General features: G+C 52.0%; 6 protein-coding genes across 6 annotated transcripts; 2 read left to right on the forward strand and 4 right to left on the reverse strand.

Annotated features, from left to right (window-relative positions):
• Positions 1-333: 333 nt before the first annotated feature.
• On the reverse strand, positions 334-1,277 carry BO85DRAFT_296337 (uncharacterized protein). The gene has a single exon (XM_025655308.1). It carries the CDS (start codon positions 926-928, stop codon positions 443-445), a length of 486 nt encoding a protein of 161 aa, XP_025516063.1. The 5' UTR covers positions 929-1,277; the 3' UTR covers positions 334-442.
• Positions 1,112-4,201, reverse strand: BO85DRAFT_296283 (putative histone-lysine N-methyltransferase (Ash1)). Its single transcript, XM_025655306.1, has 4 exons — positions 2,805-4,201; positions 2,376-2,749; positions 2,121-2,320; positions 1,112-2,067 (listed from the first exon to the last, which is right to left on the reverse strand). The coding sequence occupies exons 1-4, from the start codon at positions 4,015-4,017 to the stop codon at positions 1,296-1,298; spliced, it is 2,559 nt and encodes an 852-aa protein (XP_025516064.1). The 5' UTR covers positions 4,018-4,201; the 3' UTR covers positions 1,112-1,295.
• A 927-nt stretch (positions 4,202-5,128) lies between these two features.
• On the reverse strand, positions 5,129-7,786 carry erf2 (palmitoyltransferase ERF2). Its single transcript, XM_025655307.1, has 4 exons — positions 7,632-7,786; positions 6,302-7,523; positions 6,142-6,250; positions 5,129-6,085 (listed from the first exon to the last, which is right to left on the reverse strand). The coding sequence occupies exons 2-4, from the start codon at positions 7,324-7,326 to the stop codon at positions 5,336-5,338; spliced, it is 1,884 nt and encodes a 627-aa protein (XP_025516065.1). The 5' UTR covers positions 7,327-7,523; positions 7,632-7,786; the 3' UTR covers positions 5,129-5,335.
• A 250-nt stretch (positions 7,787-8,036) lies between these two features.
• BO85DRAFT_449247 (uncharacterized protein) lies at positions 8,037-9,039 on the forward strand. The gene is made up of 4 exons (XM_025660122.1): positions 8,037-8,273; positions 8,347-8,390; positions 8,553-8,754; positions 8,852-9,039. Exons 1-4 carry the CDS (start codon positions 8,133-8,135, stop codon positions 8,900-8,902), a joined length of 438 nt encoding a protein of 145 aa, XP_025516066.1. The 5' UTR covers positions 8,037-8,132; the 3' UTR covers positions 8,903-9,039.
• Positions 8,891-12,671, reverse strand: pmt1 (protein mannosyltransferase 1). The gene is made up of 5 exons (XM_025660123.1): positions 12,152-12,671; positions 11,791-12,080; positions 11,455-11,738; positions 9,931-11,391; positions 8,891-9,872 (listed from the first exon to the last, which is right to left on the reverse strand). The coding sequence occupies exons 1-5, from the start codon at positions 12,415-12,417 to the stop codon at positions 9,339-9,341; spliced, it is 2,835 nt and encodes a 944-aa protein (XP_025516067.1). The 5' UTR covers positions 12,418-12,671; the 3' UTR covers positions 8,891-9,338.
• A 618-nt stretch (positions 12,672-13,289) lies between these two features.
• Positions 13,290-15,181, forward strand: BO85DRAFT_420713 (putative pre-mRNA splicing factor). The gene is made up of 3 exons (XM_025657901.1): positions 13,290-13,438; positions 13,496-13,549; positions 13,614-15,181. Exons 1-3 carry the CDS (start codon positions 13,348-13,350, stop codon positions 15,086-15,088), a joined length of 1,620 nt encoding a protein of 539 aa, XP_025516068.1. The 5' UTR covers positions 13,290-13,347; the 3' UTR covers positions 15,089-15,181.
• The last annotated feature ends 123 nt before the right edge of the window (positions 15,182-15,304 follow it).

Raw genomic sequence — 15,304 nt, forward strand, 5'->3', positions numbered from 1 at the left:
TACTACTTGTTAAATAAGATCCAGGAAAACCAGTTGGATCTAGTAATCACCGTAACCGAGATTCTCACTAAACGCTTCCTAGCTACTATTTCTCCCATAGCTAACACTGGCTGTGTTGTAGTAAGTACTAGGTACTCCGCGGACATCTAGTACTACTACTAACTGCAATTGGTTGTTCCATAGCACTTCTACAACTTACTGGTACTTATGTAATATATATAATAGTACTGAGAAATGGTCGGTTGAATGCTGGACTAGAAGATTGAAATTCCAGTACTTAAGAATTAAAATGCACAGCATGTAGTATAATTCCTTTGATGAAACCTGTGGATACTGGATACAAAAGTAGTGAACGGAAGGTTTAGATTAGATCACCCCGTCTGCGGAGTTATATTCCACCAGCGGTGTATGCCGCCGCGTCCACCCCCAACAACAGAATGATTTATTTACTAATCGGCAACAGTACCAATTTGTAGACTGTAGTAGTACATGTGTGCGCGCAACAGAATAATCTGGAATAAATAAATATCCTATTCTGACCAATCAATGAATTGAACAGGAATGCTACCAAGCTTGAAGTCAAAAACAGGGAAAACAGGCTAGCTACACAGTCAATCCATACAAGACATAACAAGCAAATCAAAGCCAAGGAGGAACATTCGCGCATCAAACATTTCGTCCTATTCCAAGCCTGCTTCGTGAATTGATATGATTTGATAGGGAAAAAAGGGTGAGAACAGGTGACCAGAAACATTACATCAAACATAACACTGGAGATGAGTGAGGATATAACGATAACAAAAGGGGGTGTTACAGTTCGAAGAGCGCCATCGTGATAAGTAGAAAAAGAAAAGTAAAAAGAAAAGAAAAATATAAAGGAAAATAAACAAATAAAGGCAGGTAAGCATAAAATAGCAAACCGAAGCATCCAGTAAATCCAGCAAGGATCAAGGGAAGCATAGTGAAATACCTACCTACCTACCTATCGCATTAGGGCCTAATAAGAGGGGGAAGCTGCCGAAATTATATCTCAAGAAAGGAAATAGAAGAGGAAAGAGAAACAAAAAGTGTCTGTGGGCCAGAAAGCAGGCCCAGAGAAGCCCAGAAGAAGGGAATAAAAAAGGGGTAATAAGTTGGAGTAAAAGTAAGTTTAAGCCAGAAGAGATAGATGGAGGATTCGGTTCACTACAGAAGAAAAGTGATCGTCCAAGATAATGTTGAAGGCTCTGAAGGACAAAAGTTGTCCTCATATGATCTTTGATATAGAGGCGCCATGAAGCAGCCTATATCGATGATCACTTTTTACTGCCTTTCGTGGCTGCAGTCCCCGTACGCTTTATCGCACCTTTGGACTTGGGCTCCTGTTTGGGTGCTTGCGTTTTCTTCTGAGCTTTAGGCGCGGTGGTCTTATGATCTGTCTTCGTATCATCCTTTTTCGTTGATTTCCTCCGTGGGTTTGTGCCTTTGGCCGCAGCGAGGATTTTCGCTTTGGTGGCTGCAGATGGGCGGCTTAATTTCGACGATGATGGAGCGGCATTCTGAGTCTTGCCTTTCGCGGTCTGTGCAGACTTTTTGGGCACTGTGGCCCGTGCCTTGACCTTCGTGGCTTTAACCTTAGGGAGTTTGATGTTACTCTTTCCTTTAGGTTCATCTTTCTTCGTTACCGTTTTCTTCGTCGGCGATCTCGTTGTCTTCGTGGCCTTCGCGGCCGTTCGCTTGGCCGGGCTGCCTTTCTCCTTCTTTGCCTGCTTTGTTCGAGAAGCAGTAGTTTTGGTGACGGTTGCACGCGCTCGAGAAACCGCCTTCTTGACGCCAGACTTGATTGACTTGGCTACCGCAAGTTTTTGTTTCTTGTTGGCGCGCGAAGATGATACGTCGAGCGCATCGCCAGACTTGCGCTTAGTGCCGGCTGTCTTACCATTTGTCCGTCTGCTGGCTGATTTTTTCGGTTTCTCCACCTTCTGCTCTTTCGCACGTTGAGCCTTCTCCTTGGGCCTCGGGCCCAGAATGCCACGGCAATTCGATGAGCCACATCTGCATTGCTGGACATTCTTCTGGGAATACGGGCTAAAACATAAGTTAGTAACCCTTCGTGGCTGCAGATCCGCAGAGTAACTCACTCAAAGTTGTAGTCATAGGTCAGTTCCTCACCCGTCATGATGCCACGATCGCCAGCAAAGAGAGCCATGCGCGGTTTTCCAGCGACAGTCCACTTCTCCATCCGACAGTTGGGCTCACAAGAGTGATTGACAAAGCGGGCAATGGAGCCCCGAGTGGCATCAATGATCATATTCTGATCAAAGTACATCAGATAGTAGCACTGGAGCGTCATTAGCAATGCAGTCATGAAGAAACCGTAATTGGGACCAACCGACCTCGTTATGCTTGTAGATCGTCCGCATTCGTTTCTCACACTCCGTCTGAGTGATAATCTCACCCGTGTACTCCACAATGATCTGGTTGGGCTCAAAGGTGCGGTTACTCCGAACACCGTACCCACGATCGGCCGTCTTGATGACTTCCACGCCGATGTTGTACTTGCCTCCAGCCTTGGTCCTTTGCTTAAGCTCCTCGAAACTGCGGTTGCCACACTCCTCACCCACTCCGCAATTACCTTCATCACACTCGTAGAACATGTAACGGTTCTGACATTCCTCGTCGCAGCCCGTTTCTGGCGTGCACATGCACTTGGAAAGCTCACAGTGCTTGTTTGCCCGCCATATACTGCCGGCCTCTCCCACAAATACGTCTAGAACCCGTGTTAGCCATGGCCATTTCATCAGTCATGCACAGATAATACTCACTCTTGTTGGTCTTTCTCCACTCATCAGGTTTGGGTTGACCGGGAGGCAGCGGCGAGAAGACGTCGAAAGGCAGTTGAAAATCGCGTCCATTCTTCAAGAGTCGGTCGCCTGCAAACATAGGCAATGGCAGCAGTTTCCGTTGCGACTGAGTCTGAGACTGAGTTTGACTCTTCCGCCTGCTCCTATTCCGGCTTTGAACCGGCGGAGAGTCGGTATGTTCTTGTCCGGTGTAAAGACCATGCGCCAGCCAAAGCTTCCGCTTCAAGCGCGGGACTGGTTCAGCTGGGGCGGATTGCTCCTGCGGCGGCTCCTCCGTAGACTGAGTCTTGGACGGGAGATCACTTTCTGAGACCCGTCTCTTTTTGGGAGCTGGCGCACTCGGCGTAGGCGCGGGGGGTTCTTCCTTGAGAGCGGCGACGTTTCGCGGCCGTAGACTGGCACGTCGATCCGGACCACTGCTCTTTTCTACCTTATCACGCGAGCGTTTGCCCAAAACGCTGCTAGCCCGACCAACCAGGTCAGAAGCCTTGTCGAGTATACTTAATCGGGTTGACCGACGTAGTGACTTGCGACGTTCAGGTTTGGCAGGCGCAGAAACCTTTTCTTGGTCCTTGTTGTCTTCCTGGGTCAACACCTTTTCCACGCGCTTTCGTAACGTCCGTTGTTGTAGCGACATGCCGATGTCGTTGGGTTGCGGTTCCTGAGACGATTTGGAGACGGGGGTATCTGGCGCCATTGGGTGGTCGTCACCGTCCTCCTTATTCTGCGGGAGTGTTGTCTCGCTCCATAAGGCAGTTTCCATGACCGCTATGCTGTGCCGGAGGTGGGAGGAGGACTTGGACCTCGTCCTCTTCACCTCCGCAGCCTCGACCGCACTGGCCAGGACGTCACCGGAGACCGTACGATCACTTTCATCCGCCGGAGAAGGTAATCCATGATTATCCGCGTCCAAATGGTCACTGAGCTGGACTGCCCCTCGTAAAGAAGCGCGTGTTACACGTGTAGATCGTCGGCGGAGGGTGGGTTTCTCGTCGGTGGACGCGTTATCGTTGTTGCTGGAGGTTTCGGAGCGACTATTTTCGGGGGTGAGGAGTTGTTCGGTATATTCGAAGGCCATTGTGCCCTCGAGGTGCTCGTGCGTGTGTTTCTTGAGGTCCGAAAGGGTTGCGGGAGTCGCGGGAGACGCGCCGGGAGAACCAGGTCGACCTTCCATCCCCAAGGGCTGCGGGTAAAGGATATGCGGTGAGAACTAGGTTTTGGTACGAGGGGCAGGACCACCAAACAGCTCGGGATAAGTTGATGTTTCCAGGGATGGATTGCTAGAAATTAACGCGGGGGGGTGGTGGTTGTCAACTTCCGAGGGTGTGGCTGACCTGGCGTGCTGCCAATGTTGCGGGGGGAGGGAAGTGGGAAAGGTGGTCAGTGGTTCTTTCTCCTTAACCAGGAGGAGGAGACAGATATCGGTGGTGAGCCTTATACCTCCTCACTCTTCATATCTTAACCCCGGAAGCGGGATGGACGGCGTGAAAAAGCCGACGCAGAGAAGGTGTCTGAATGCTTAACCGGGGTTGAGGAGAAGGTCATGGACAAGGAATGGGGGAGGAGAAAGCAGGGGAGGGAAGAGGAGGAGGAAGAGGAAGCGAAGAGAGAGAGAGGGAGGGAGAGAGTGCGGAGAGAGAAAGACAGAGAGAGAGGGTCGAGGAGAGCCGTAGTATCGTCAGCAACACCCCCCGACGACGGCGCCGCGGAATGCAGTCAGAACCAGTGCCAGACATTAAGTAGATCCCCTCGTCTCTTTGTCGAACCCCCTCCGTTTCATCTTCAACCTCTTCCTCTTCTCCGGTCCTGACCAGGATTCCCAACTGGTGACAAGCCCCAGCTTTGTCCCTCTTCCAACCCCCGCCTCGCGCATCTCAAGAGACAGGCCTCCTACACCCGGACAATTCTTTTGCATCTACTATGAGGCATATAATCGCCATTCTCGGGTTTTCCGGGCTCACCTCGTCCGGTTACTACGCTTCTTTGGCGCCAACGGCTATCTATTTCGGATCTCCTTGGTCTATCTCTGGTCCAGTATCTGCATATTGTACATAGCCCTAAATCGTCCCCCGATATCATGTTTCACCTGATCTGCCGCAACAGCATCATCATCAACAACAACAGACAGACACTCAATGGACACACGTGTATATATAGTAGTAGATGGGGAAAAAATATGGAATAAAGGAAAAGAAAAAAGAATATCGTGAAGAGAACGTAGCCAACGGCTGCTTCATACGTGCAACTCGCTCGAAAATCAAGACATGAACAGAAAGTAGGGTGGGGTATGTCAACGTATATGCGGTGAGCCCAATTGGTTCAATGAAAGAATGGCAATGAGGTGGTAACACCCATTAAGATCTTACTATCTTTGGAAAAATGGTGATGAAGAAGCAAAGAAGAAGGAATGGCCCCGCAGGGAGCAAGAAGGAAAATTCATACGGAAATGGAGATGGGGTGGAGCAGCGAGAGCAAACCGGCACCATCACCACTCACTCTTGGGGTTGAGAGGGAGGAGGCACTTGTTGCATCTCAATGTCATTTTGAGGCTCGACATTTCGAGGGAGATACTTGCGCTTCATCGTGCTCAGGCGCTGGTCCCCTTCCTGATAAGGCTGCTTGAACTGCATATACGTTGGGGGCCGTGGCCGTAGGAAAACGGACAACCAGTTCCGGAAGACATTGCCTTGAGTGAAGGGCCGATGGCGGTCGGCTTTCGCAAACTTGTGCGAGTTCAAATATTCTCGGGTGGTCTCGCCCCGACCGACCAGGAAGAGATGGTAGGCCCATAACGAGGCCGGGTATGGTGCGGCAACCGCACCGTAGATCACCATGGCCCAGGGAACTCTCCATTTATCGATGGCTGTGCCGAAGCTGACATGCTCTCGTGATTTATACACCAAAATGTGTGCGAGACTGGCACCAAGCAAGAACAGAGCAAGGAGGGTGGAGGATGCCACAAATGTGAAGAAGTACCGGTAGTTACGGCGACCAACGCAGTTGTTGAGCCACACACAGTGATGGTCAAGAGTCTCAACACAGTTGTCGCATACACGGCAATGATAGCAGCGAGGCGGACGCCATATACAACAGGTCTTGCAGTACTTCACAGGCACGTCCATGGCTGCAACGTCGGATGTCGCCAGCTTCACCATCACCCAGTCGTTGGTTGGAGGGCCAATTGCCAATGGATCATCTGCGGGATCCGGGGGTGGCAGCTGATGAAGGTTGCGAGGAATGATCTAGAGCGGATCTGTTAGAAATTGATGATGCATTGTCTTGCTTGAATCTGTCTTACCCCAGGATCGACGACGGAAGCATGTATGAATGACGAGAAGCACAAGTAGAAAAGATACGCGAACAAAATGGGAAGGGCGGGCGAGATGTTGTGCCAGAGCCAAGGACCCCTATGTACTGTTAGCTACTCGAACGCACCCAGTAAAAGACGGGATACTTACGAATATGCGAAGAATAGAGCCGTAGGCACAAGCACAAAGATTGCCGTAGCGATATTTACGGGCTTATCCCTGGAGTTTTGGAGCCTTCCCCGGCCGAAGAAAATGGTATTGCCGACAAAGTATTCGTAGTTTCTGCCCAGGCGGCTTTTGCTTGCACCGGCTTGAGGGGTTTTGTCGATAGATCCAGGGGCAGAGCCAGCAGACGAAAGCCTCTCATGTGCCCGTACGTCACGGCTACTTTCATGTCCCTGATTTCTGTTCTGCAGAGAGAGGAATGAAAGCGTCGACCGGTGGGGGCTGACAGGCTCATTTGAGCCATGATAATTTCCCCCGAGGTTGAGATGAGGTTGTTGGATCTTATAAGCCCTCTCCCTGTCGTAGAGAAGTTTGGCGCTCTCGCCCTGACTCCTTCCCGTGGTGTTACCGATAGGACTAGCATTCGAGGTGTTGCGGTCAGGGATGATAGGGTCCGTGAACTCTGTGCCTCTTGAAGGAGGAGCTTCTTGCTCTGTCGGAGGGATGGACCCTTGCGGTATCGTGCTGTTCGAGATAAAGCTCTGCCTGTTCTGACTTGTATGATCGTTCCAATCCTCCGATGTGTCGGTCATGGTCCCCTTTGTCATAGGCCGACCCCGATGAGCCTGGAGTCGCTGAGAAGACATAGGCCGAAAGAAGCCTTGGGCAGCGAGCGAAGGAATGTGTGACCGGCTCTGCTTGCTGCTAGCACTCCCTGGCCTTGTCCATTGACTGGTCGATGTAATAGAGCTTCTGGCAGGCGGGGGTCCTCGTCGAGGAGCCGACGCTCGGGACTGCGGTGGATGCGACGAAACTCCGGTATATGTCTGGGACTGTTCTCCATCATCTGACGCCATGTCCGTCACCCGGGACGAAATTCCTCCCACGGAAGGGGGTCGCGGAATACCGAGAACATGTTGCGGGGGCGCCGAGGCAGGCGTGTCGCTGGTCTCCGAAATCGCGGAAGATAAAGGCATGTCGTTGAGTGTGGATGGAAAATTTCTACTCATATATCACAGCAATCTAACATATTGTGGCCAAACAGGAATGAAGCGGTTCGGGTTAAATGGACGGAGCGTCGTCTGTGATCACAGGAGCGCGGTGAGGGAAGCTATCGGTAGGAATAAAGTGAAGGAGTGACGAAGAAAATAAAAGACGTATATCGAGGTAGACTGGTATTAAGATGAGGAAAAAGAATGTAAGCAACCTATATTGGACAGTGCTCAGTTAGCCTCATCTAAGAAGACGGGATCCAGACCGGTTTCTCCCCCTGTCGGCACGCGGGAAGGGAGAGAGAGAGAGTCAAACGACGAACCTTGGAAATGAAGTTGCGGTGATTGCAAGACACGCGAACCACGTCACATCACCGTCGCAAGCCGGAACCCAAGACTTGCGATGGCCGAAGTGAGGATGTAAGACCCCAGACACCTCAGAGCCGGACAGGTGGATGACATGCGCAGAGCAAACACGAGGGTTTATCGCAATCGATACCGTATGATGACTGATTATTGGGGGGAAAGAAGGAAAGCCTAATCAAACCAGTCCAGCTTGAGTTTAGTCCCGGAGCTTAGCTCCAGGCAGTCAATCAGGCAGTCAGGCATGAAGGCAGCACACGAAAAAAAGTGTCAGGCCAACCGCGGGCTGAGTCAGCAGCCGTGCCGGAAGCTGGCCAACGAAATGTCACCTGATGATGCGCCGGCAACATCATACGTCCGACGCCCACCGATTCTCCCACCTCCTCCCTCAAGACCCATTCGAACCACCAACCCCCCACAGTCCTCGCAGACACACGTCCGCTCCTCGCAATCCCATCAACATGTCTTCAATTGCTGCTATGGCCTCCCGCCGGGCCTTCGCCCGCCAGTCCTTCCTTCGCGCTCCCCCGCGCCGCTTCTACAGCTCCAAGGTTGAGGAGGCTGGCCTCGACAAGGGCCCCAAGCGTGACCCCGAGCTCTACGTACGGACCCAATGAACCGATAGAAATCAATTGCGATCGTTGGAATCTAATTGGTGAAATTATACTTGAACAGGTTCTGCTCGGTGTCATGTCCGGTGCTTTCCTGCTTGCCGGATGGTGAATACTTTTCCCTTTTCCCCGATTTCTTTTCATAGTGTGTCAGCACGACAAAACATACAACGCTCAATTGCGAAAAGAAAAATTTCTCGACACTATTATACAAATTCAACTATGAATCGACTCAATTGGCTAACATAATTTTTTCCTCTCGATGATCAGGTACTTCGGCAGAAAGCCCACCTCCGTCACCTCCGAGAGCAACGTCCGCATTGGCGAGAGTGCCATGCCCTGGGAGCAGACCGACGAGAGTGGCAAGGTCTACAAGTACCAATACCACCCCCACGGTGACAAGAGCCAGCCCCTGCGCAACGCCCCCAGCGCCCTGAACACCGTCATTGTTCCCAACGTTACCCTGCCCGTGGTATTTACTGCCCCCCATCCCCATGTGGTTGATATTCGCGACCAATAGTCGACAATGCGGACCGGATCACTAACAAACGATTTCCTGTTCTTTTTAGGACCTCCACGAGCGCTACAACAAGTACGGAAAGGAGGAGTGGGACTACTAAATAGTTCATCATCTGCAATTGCAGACAAGGCCGTGTTGTTGAGATTCTAGGAAGAAAGAAGTTGAGGCAGGTCGGCGCTGATCGCTGTACACTAAAACTTGTGAAGACTAGAGTATGGGGTGAGACCGTTTTTACAAGACCACTGTGCATAGTTTGTTGTTTTGACGAGGTTTTATTTGGAAGATTGTTTTCGTTGCGCTTACACCAAGTTCCCAAACTGTGATAAGACATGTACAATCAAGTAGGCCGCTAAATCCAGGAACGCGTAAGTAATCATGTACAAGAGTCACATTTCGTTAGACCAAAGTAGTTGAATGAGCAAGAGGGACGAAAGAGAAAGCCAGTAATTGCTAGAAAAGAAGTACAGAAGAAGTAAATGAGAACAGCCAAAGTTTGAAACCAGTACAGCAATCCCTCACACATGCTTCAAGTCTATTCAAGATTTGGTCGCCTCGTTGGCCTCGCTGGCCGGCTTGGGGTCAGGCGAGCCGCGCTGCTCCTGGGAGCTTCCTTGCCCGGCTACTGAAGCTGGGCCGTCCTCTACAGCCTGAGGGGGCTGTCTTCCGACAGTTTCGGGATTTTGGCCTTCAACGTCGGGGTGAGGCGGGGCAATTTGACCGTCAATCATGTCGACAACACGGCCGTTCTCCAGGCGAGTCTTCGTCTCATGACGGCTCTCGAACTGGACTTTACCCTCCTTCTTCAACTGAGCAACAAGTTCCTCATCCAGCACATTTCCGTGTTGATCACGGTACTCCACACGGGCCTTGGCAGTGTGCCGAGCCCGGGGGGTGACAGCCGGTTCCTGTGCCTCCTCCTGCAAGACTTCCTGTTTCTGTTGCGGAACTTGCTGCGGGACCTGTTGTTGTGGTGGCTGTTCCATCACAACGGGGGGTGCTTGTGGCACTGACGCTTGAGTCGTGGGGATAGCCGGGTGCGTGTCCACGATCTGGGTCACATATTGGTCAAGCTGTAATCATGTTAGCGCCTACAACATGAGTATCGGCTGCGGTGCCCGAGAGACTTACGCTAGTGTAAAATGTGTGGCAGTCAAAGTCCCAGCTGTCCATTAGCTTTACACTGTTGCAAGCATCCTGGGTCCATGGGTTGCCGTAGACCAGAGGCGAGTACAGTGTGAAAGTAAAGATGCTAATCGCAAGGAAGATACCGGCCAACACTTTGCCGATAACAGGGCGAGATGGTAGCCCAAGGCTCTTGATGCGGTTGGCAAGGAAGTCGAACTCCTGGCAGAGGGCAATGATAGCGAAGTAGAGGGCAGGGAAATAATGGTGCAAGAAAAGCTGGCGCGCCATGAGGTAGAAGGGGAAGTAGTGGAAAGCCCAGCCAAGTACGCTAGTACCAATTTCGTAGTCGAACCGCTTGAAGTTCACGTTGTGGTAATCACCACAGCTCCGCTGCCAACGAAGAACAGAGACTCCCTTGAAGATAATGTAGATAACAATGGCCGCCGTTGAAGACCACCAGATGAAGGGGTTGCCCAGGAGGTAGACTTGGCGGTGATCCTTGCCCCAGAAGTTGATGCCACGGAGGAGGGTCGGCCAGGAAGGCGGGCGAGAGTCCCAAGCGTGCGATTCAGTCAGGCCTGCATTGGTAATCCACATCACCTTCTGCAGCTCCCAGAACTTGCCGAAGAAACCGGGGTTCCTGTAGTTAACCTTCTCACCATCCTCTGCTAGCATAGGGTGGCTGTTCGATTCAATGTACCAGATGCTGTTGGGCAAAGTAGCTCCTCTGGCGCAGGTCACCTCTTGCTGGTCGAAACCCCATTCGGGAAGCTTGACTTTGTGGGAAAACAGGACACAGTTGGTCATAACGTGCACCAGGCGGAACTTGGTCTGGATGGTGCGCAGTCGCTTCTTCGCCTCCTCGCCCTCAGAGAGGGACTTCACAATTTCAACGCGGAAGAGATCGTTTGCATCTCCGGGGAATCCATCGTAGCCATATGCAGACACCTCGAATTGCCAATCCACATCTGTGACAGGAGGCCGTTCATCATGCGAGTGAATACGTCGCCGAGTAATAAGGTGATCCAACCTGATCACAGCGCCATCTTCGATATACTCCGCGGTAATGTTGTCCCAGGCCAAGGGGCCCTCTACTGTTCCATAGGGGCCAAGAGGCTGAGTCTGGTTCTCGAGGACGAAGATGTTGTTCTCATCCTTGTGGGGGTAGAGCGTGATCTGTTGCTGCTTACTTCCTGTGGGGTACATGTGGTTGTGAGAATGAAGATAGCCTCCTTGGGTGTTGAGGTGACGGATGCTGACGCGGGATCCAAATGCAACGTCGGCGGGAACGTCCTGCATTCCCTTAGAGTTTAGGGTTGCTTGGAACTCGGACGACATGAATCCATCTCCATCGCCAGGGTTAACAAGGCACAGGAAGTGAATTCCAAACATGGCGCAGTAGAAGCTGAGGGGAATAACAATCAGGCAGAAGACACGAGCAAAGAAGTGCTTGAACCACAGGCGCTGTAGAATACGAGATTAGCTGCTGGCTCAAGTAAATATAGATCGATGATCGGATGCACGTACCGGTGTGACATTCTTCGGATCACCAAGCAGAACCCACAGTTGGAGAACGGTAAGCGACCCAACCCAAGCAACGGTGAAGAGTCCAACCCATTTGACACTGAGGGTAGCGCCCAGAGAGAGGCCAGTTGCCGCGAGCCAAAACCACCAGGGTCCACGGAAGGAATGAGAAGGTCCCAATTCCTGTTGATTGGTAAAGCACGTGAAAGACAATGCGGTGAGCGCAGTGAAGAACACCAATGGGGAATCCAAGAGAATTAGACGAGACTGAGTGATGAGACCGTTCTCTGCGCTAAATCAGCATGTGCAATTGACCAGTCGGACAGGGTAGAGACCTACCAAAGATGACAACACCGGCACCTAGCACCGCGGTGATAGTGCGGCATCCCGATGCCCTCAATGTCAGGAACATCAATGGGATCGTGAGAACACCCAAAATCGCCGGAAGCATGCGCATGGCAACATATGGTACACCCGGTTCGAGGTAATCCTTTCCAATGTCCTTGAAATCGAACTCGCCATCAAAGCCCGCCAGCCAGCCAGCAAGTGTGATGAGCAACTTGGCAAGAGGAGGATGAACATCCATGAAGAAGCGGCCCTTAATGTACTTTGTCGCAAAACCTCCGAAGCTGTCGGCCATGCATTAGAACAAAATTATCTCCGGCATATGCGGGGGGCGGAAAAAGGCATGCACACATACTGGACTTCGTCGAAGACAACGCTAGAAGGCTGGTAGATCCTGAACAACCGGACCACTGCCGCAACAATGGTTACCAGAGCCAGAGTTCTATAGTCGGAAGCGGGAAGATGGAAGATATTGTTGTCCGTAACGCCATCTGATGCATAGCTCGAGGAGGCCGCGACGGCCTTCTTGCGGCTCTTGGGACCCGGAGAGCGGCTGGGAGAGCGTGAGGATGATTTCGGCGGCGGCGTAACCGCCAAGGTGTCTTTGGATTTGGCCGCCATTGTCGAAGGCGGTTCGAAGAGAGAATTTCAGAGAGAGAGGAAAGAAAAAAAGGAGTGGACAGGAGACTGGTCGGGGGAGGGGTTCAGAAGATCCTAAAAGCAGAAAAATAAAGGGCAATTGATCATCAAGAGCTACCGCGGGCAAGCGAAACAATGACGGAGCCCGTTACTGCACAATGCTCCAACTCCAGGGGAGCTTCGGGACCACCCCCGCTGAACAGGCACAGATGTAGATGGGGTGTGGGGGGGGGGGGGTGTAAACAAAAAAGTGGACAATCAAAAGAGGGTAAGAAGTTATTTCAAAAAAAGAAGCGCCATGACAGAGAAGAAGCGGAACAAAAGGGGACCGGGGAAGGCAAGAGAGTAAGAGGGAAGATGATGAAGAGCGAGCACAGCACGTGTGGGACGATTTAGGGAGGCGGACGAAAGCGTCGGCCGCTTTAAGGCCAGATCGTCGGCCGCAGTTGGAGAGAGACTCTTGGTTTTCTGCCCGTCAGCAATATGCAAGGCCCCCATGCACGCCGCCAGCATCAGCCTCGTAGGGGCAGTTTAATTATAGCGATCTATAGTCTATAATGTCCCAAAATTTAAGTAATTTGTCCAAGCTTTGAGCCATGACAACATACAATAATAATCAATTATAGATGTTGCCCCAGCGTTCATCAACGGTCAAGTGGTACTTTGTTACTAAGTAGATTGATTGACAACGCCAGGGACTGGCCCATCGCGGTTTAGCCTCGGGATAATCCAGCCAATCACCAGCTTCCATGGCTACGCGCGCGGGTAGCCTGTCCGCCCGCGCTTAGTCTTCAATAGCCGCGCCCAGAAATGAAGTCAACCCGAAAAGGAACATCGCAGGTCGCCGAATCGCCTCAGTCTGGACTTTCTCATCCAATCCCGCGTCTCTCCATTTTCATCGGAGTGCGAACCATGGCATCTGCAAGTAACGGAGGTACTCCGCTGCCGGAAGAGGTGGGCAAGCCGCCTGAGGGCGTGGTCTTGCCACCCAAGGACATTCGAGGTAAGTTTGTCGATGCCTCCGAGGCATGGTGACGCTTGAAAGCTAACATTGAAACAGCTATCGTCGAGAAAACGGCCGGCTATGTCGCTCGAAATGGTGTCGTCTTCGAAGGTACGTCACACCCTTGCATACTATTCTATCATTCGGACCGCGCAGCTCACGCGCAGACTCTTAGATCGCGTTCGTGAAAAGGAACGGAACAACCCCAAATTCTCCTTCCTCAACCCCGGTGACGCCTATGCCCCCTTCTACCAATGGCGTCTTGTCGAGATCAAGGAAGGACGAGGAACAGCAGTGGCCGCAGGCCGACCAGGCGAAGCAACCCCTGCAGCTGAACCCGAGAAGCCCAAGGGCCCCGAAGAACCGCCGGAGTTTCACTTTTCTGCACGGATGCCCATAATCAATGCGCAAGATCTGGAAGTCGTGAAGCTCACGGCCCTATTCGTCGCCAAGCGTGGAAAATCATTCATGACCGCGCTCTCCCAACGAGAAACCAGGAACTTCCAGTTCGACTTCCTGCGCCCGCAACACAGTCTCTACCAGTTCTTCACCCGACTCGTCGACCAATACACCATCCTCCTCCGCTCCGAAGGAATCGACGCCGCCACAACAGAGAAGAAGCGTCTCGCCGACCTCGAGCACAATGTCCAGAACAAATTCCACGTCCTCGACCGCGCCAAGCAACGCGCCGAATGGGTCAAATACCAAGAACAGCAGAAACAAAAGAAGGAGGAGGAAGAAGAGCAAGAGCGTATCGCATACGCCCAAATCGACTGGCATGATTTCGTCGTCGTCGAAACCGTCCTCTTCACCGAAGCAGACGACCAAGTCGACCTCCCTCCCCCAACCTCCCTCAACGACCTCCAATCCGCCTCCCTGGAACAAAAAGCCATGATGTCTCTCAATCCTCTCCGCATCGAAGAAGCCATGCCCACCGAAGAGGAAACCCCCACCTACTACAACGCCTATCCCCAACAACAACCCGAACCCATCATCCCCGCCGGCCCCGCCTACCCCCCTCAAGGCCTGCCCCCTCAACAACCCATCGTCCCCCCACCCATGTCCACCGCCGCCCAAGAAGAAGAGCAATACATCCGGGAACGCATGGAAGCGCGCGAACAAGCCGCCGCTGCCAAAGCCGCCGCCGCCGCTCAACCCCAACAACAACAACAACAACAACCAATGCGCATCCGCTCCGACTACGTTCCGCGAGCCCAAGCGCGCCGCCAAAACCCCACAGGCGCCACAGCGCTCTGCCCCAACTGCCACCAACAGATCCCCGTCGGCGAACTGGAACAACACATGCGCATCGAGCTGCTCGATCCGCGCTGGAAGGAACAACGCGCCAAGGCCGAATCCCGCAGCGCAACCACCAACCTCTTCACCGTGGACGTGGTCAACAACCTCAAACGTCTGGCCAGTCAACGAAGCGACGTATTCGATTCCGCTGCCATGCCTGGTTCCGGGGCTGTCGATCCGGAGGAAGAGGCCCGTCGCAAGAAGATGGCTGTCGAAGGTGCCGTGCCTGGTTCGGGTCCTGTGCCGCCGCCTGTTGTCGGACCTGCTGGCGCACCTCCGAATCCTCAGAGTATGAATATCGAAGAGCAGATCAGACGCATTCATGAACGGCAGGCTATGACGAGGAAATAGACCAACTGTGTATTTTCCGTTATTATTATTATTATTATTATTTATTTATTTTTTTTTTTTTTTATTTTTTTTTTTTTTTTTTTTTTATTTTTTTATGATTTGTCTCTTTGGGCCCTACTCCTTTTTTCACTCTTCATATTTACACTCTTACCTGGCATACTGGGAATTAGGATCTATCGTTATATTGTCTACTCTGGCGTTTTTGCAGTCGATGAT

Source organism: Aspergillus piperis (assembly GCF_003184755.1).
Source record: "Aspergillus piperis CBS 112811 unplaced genomic scaffold BO85scaffold_8, whole genome shotgun sequence".
Taxonomy (NCBI): domain Eukaryota; kingdom Fungi; phylum Ascomycota; class Eurotiomycetes; order Eurotiales; family Aspergillaceae; genus Aspergillus; species Aspergillus piperis.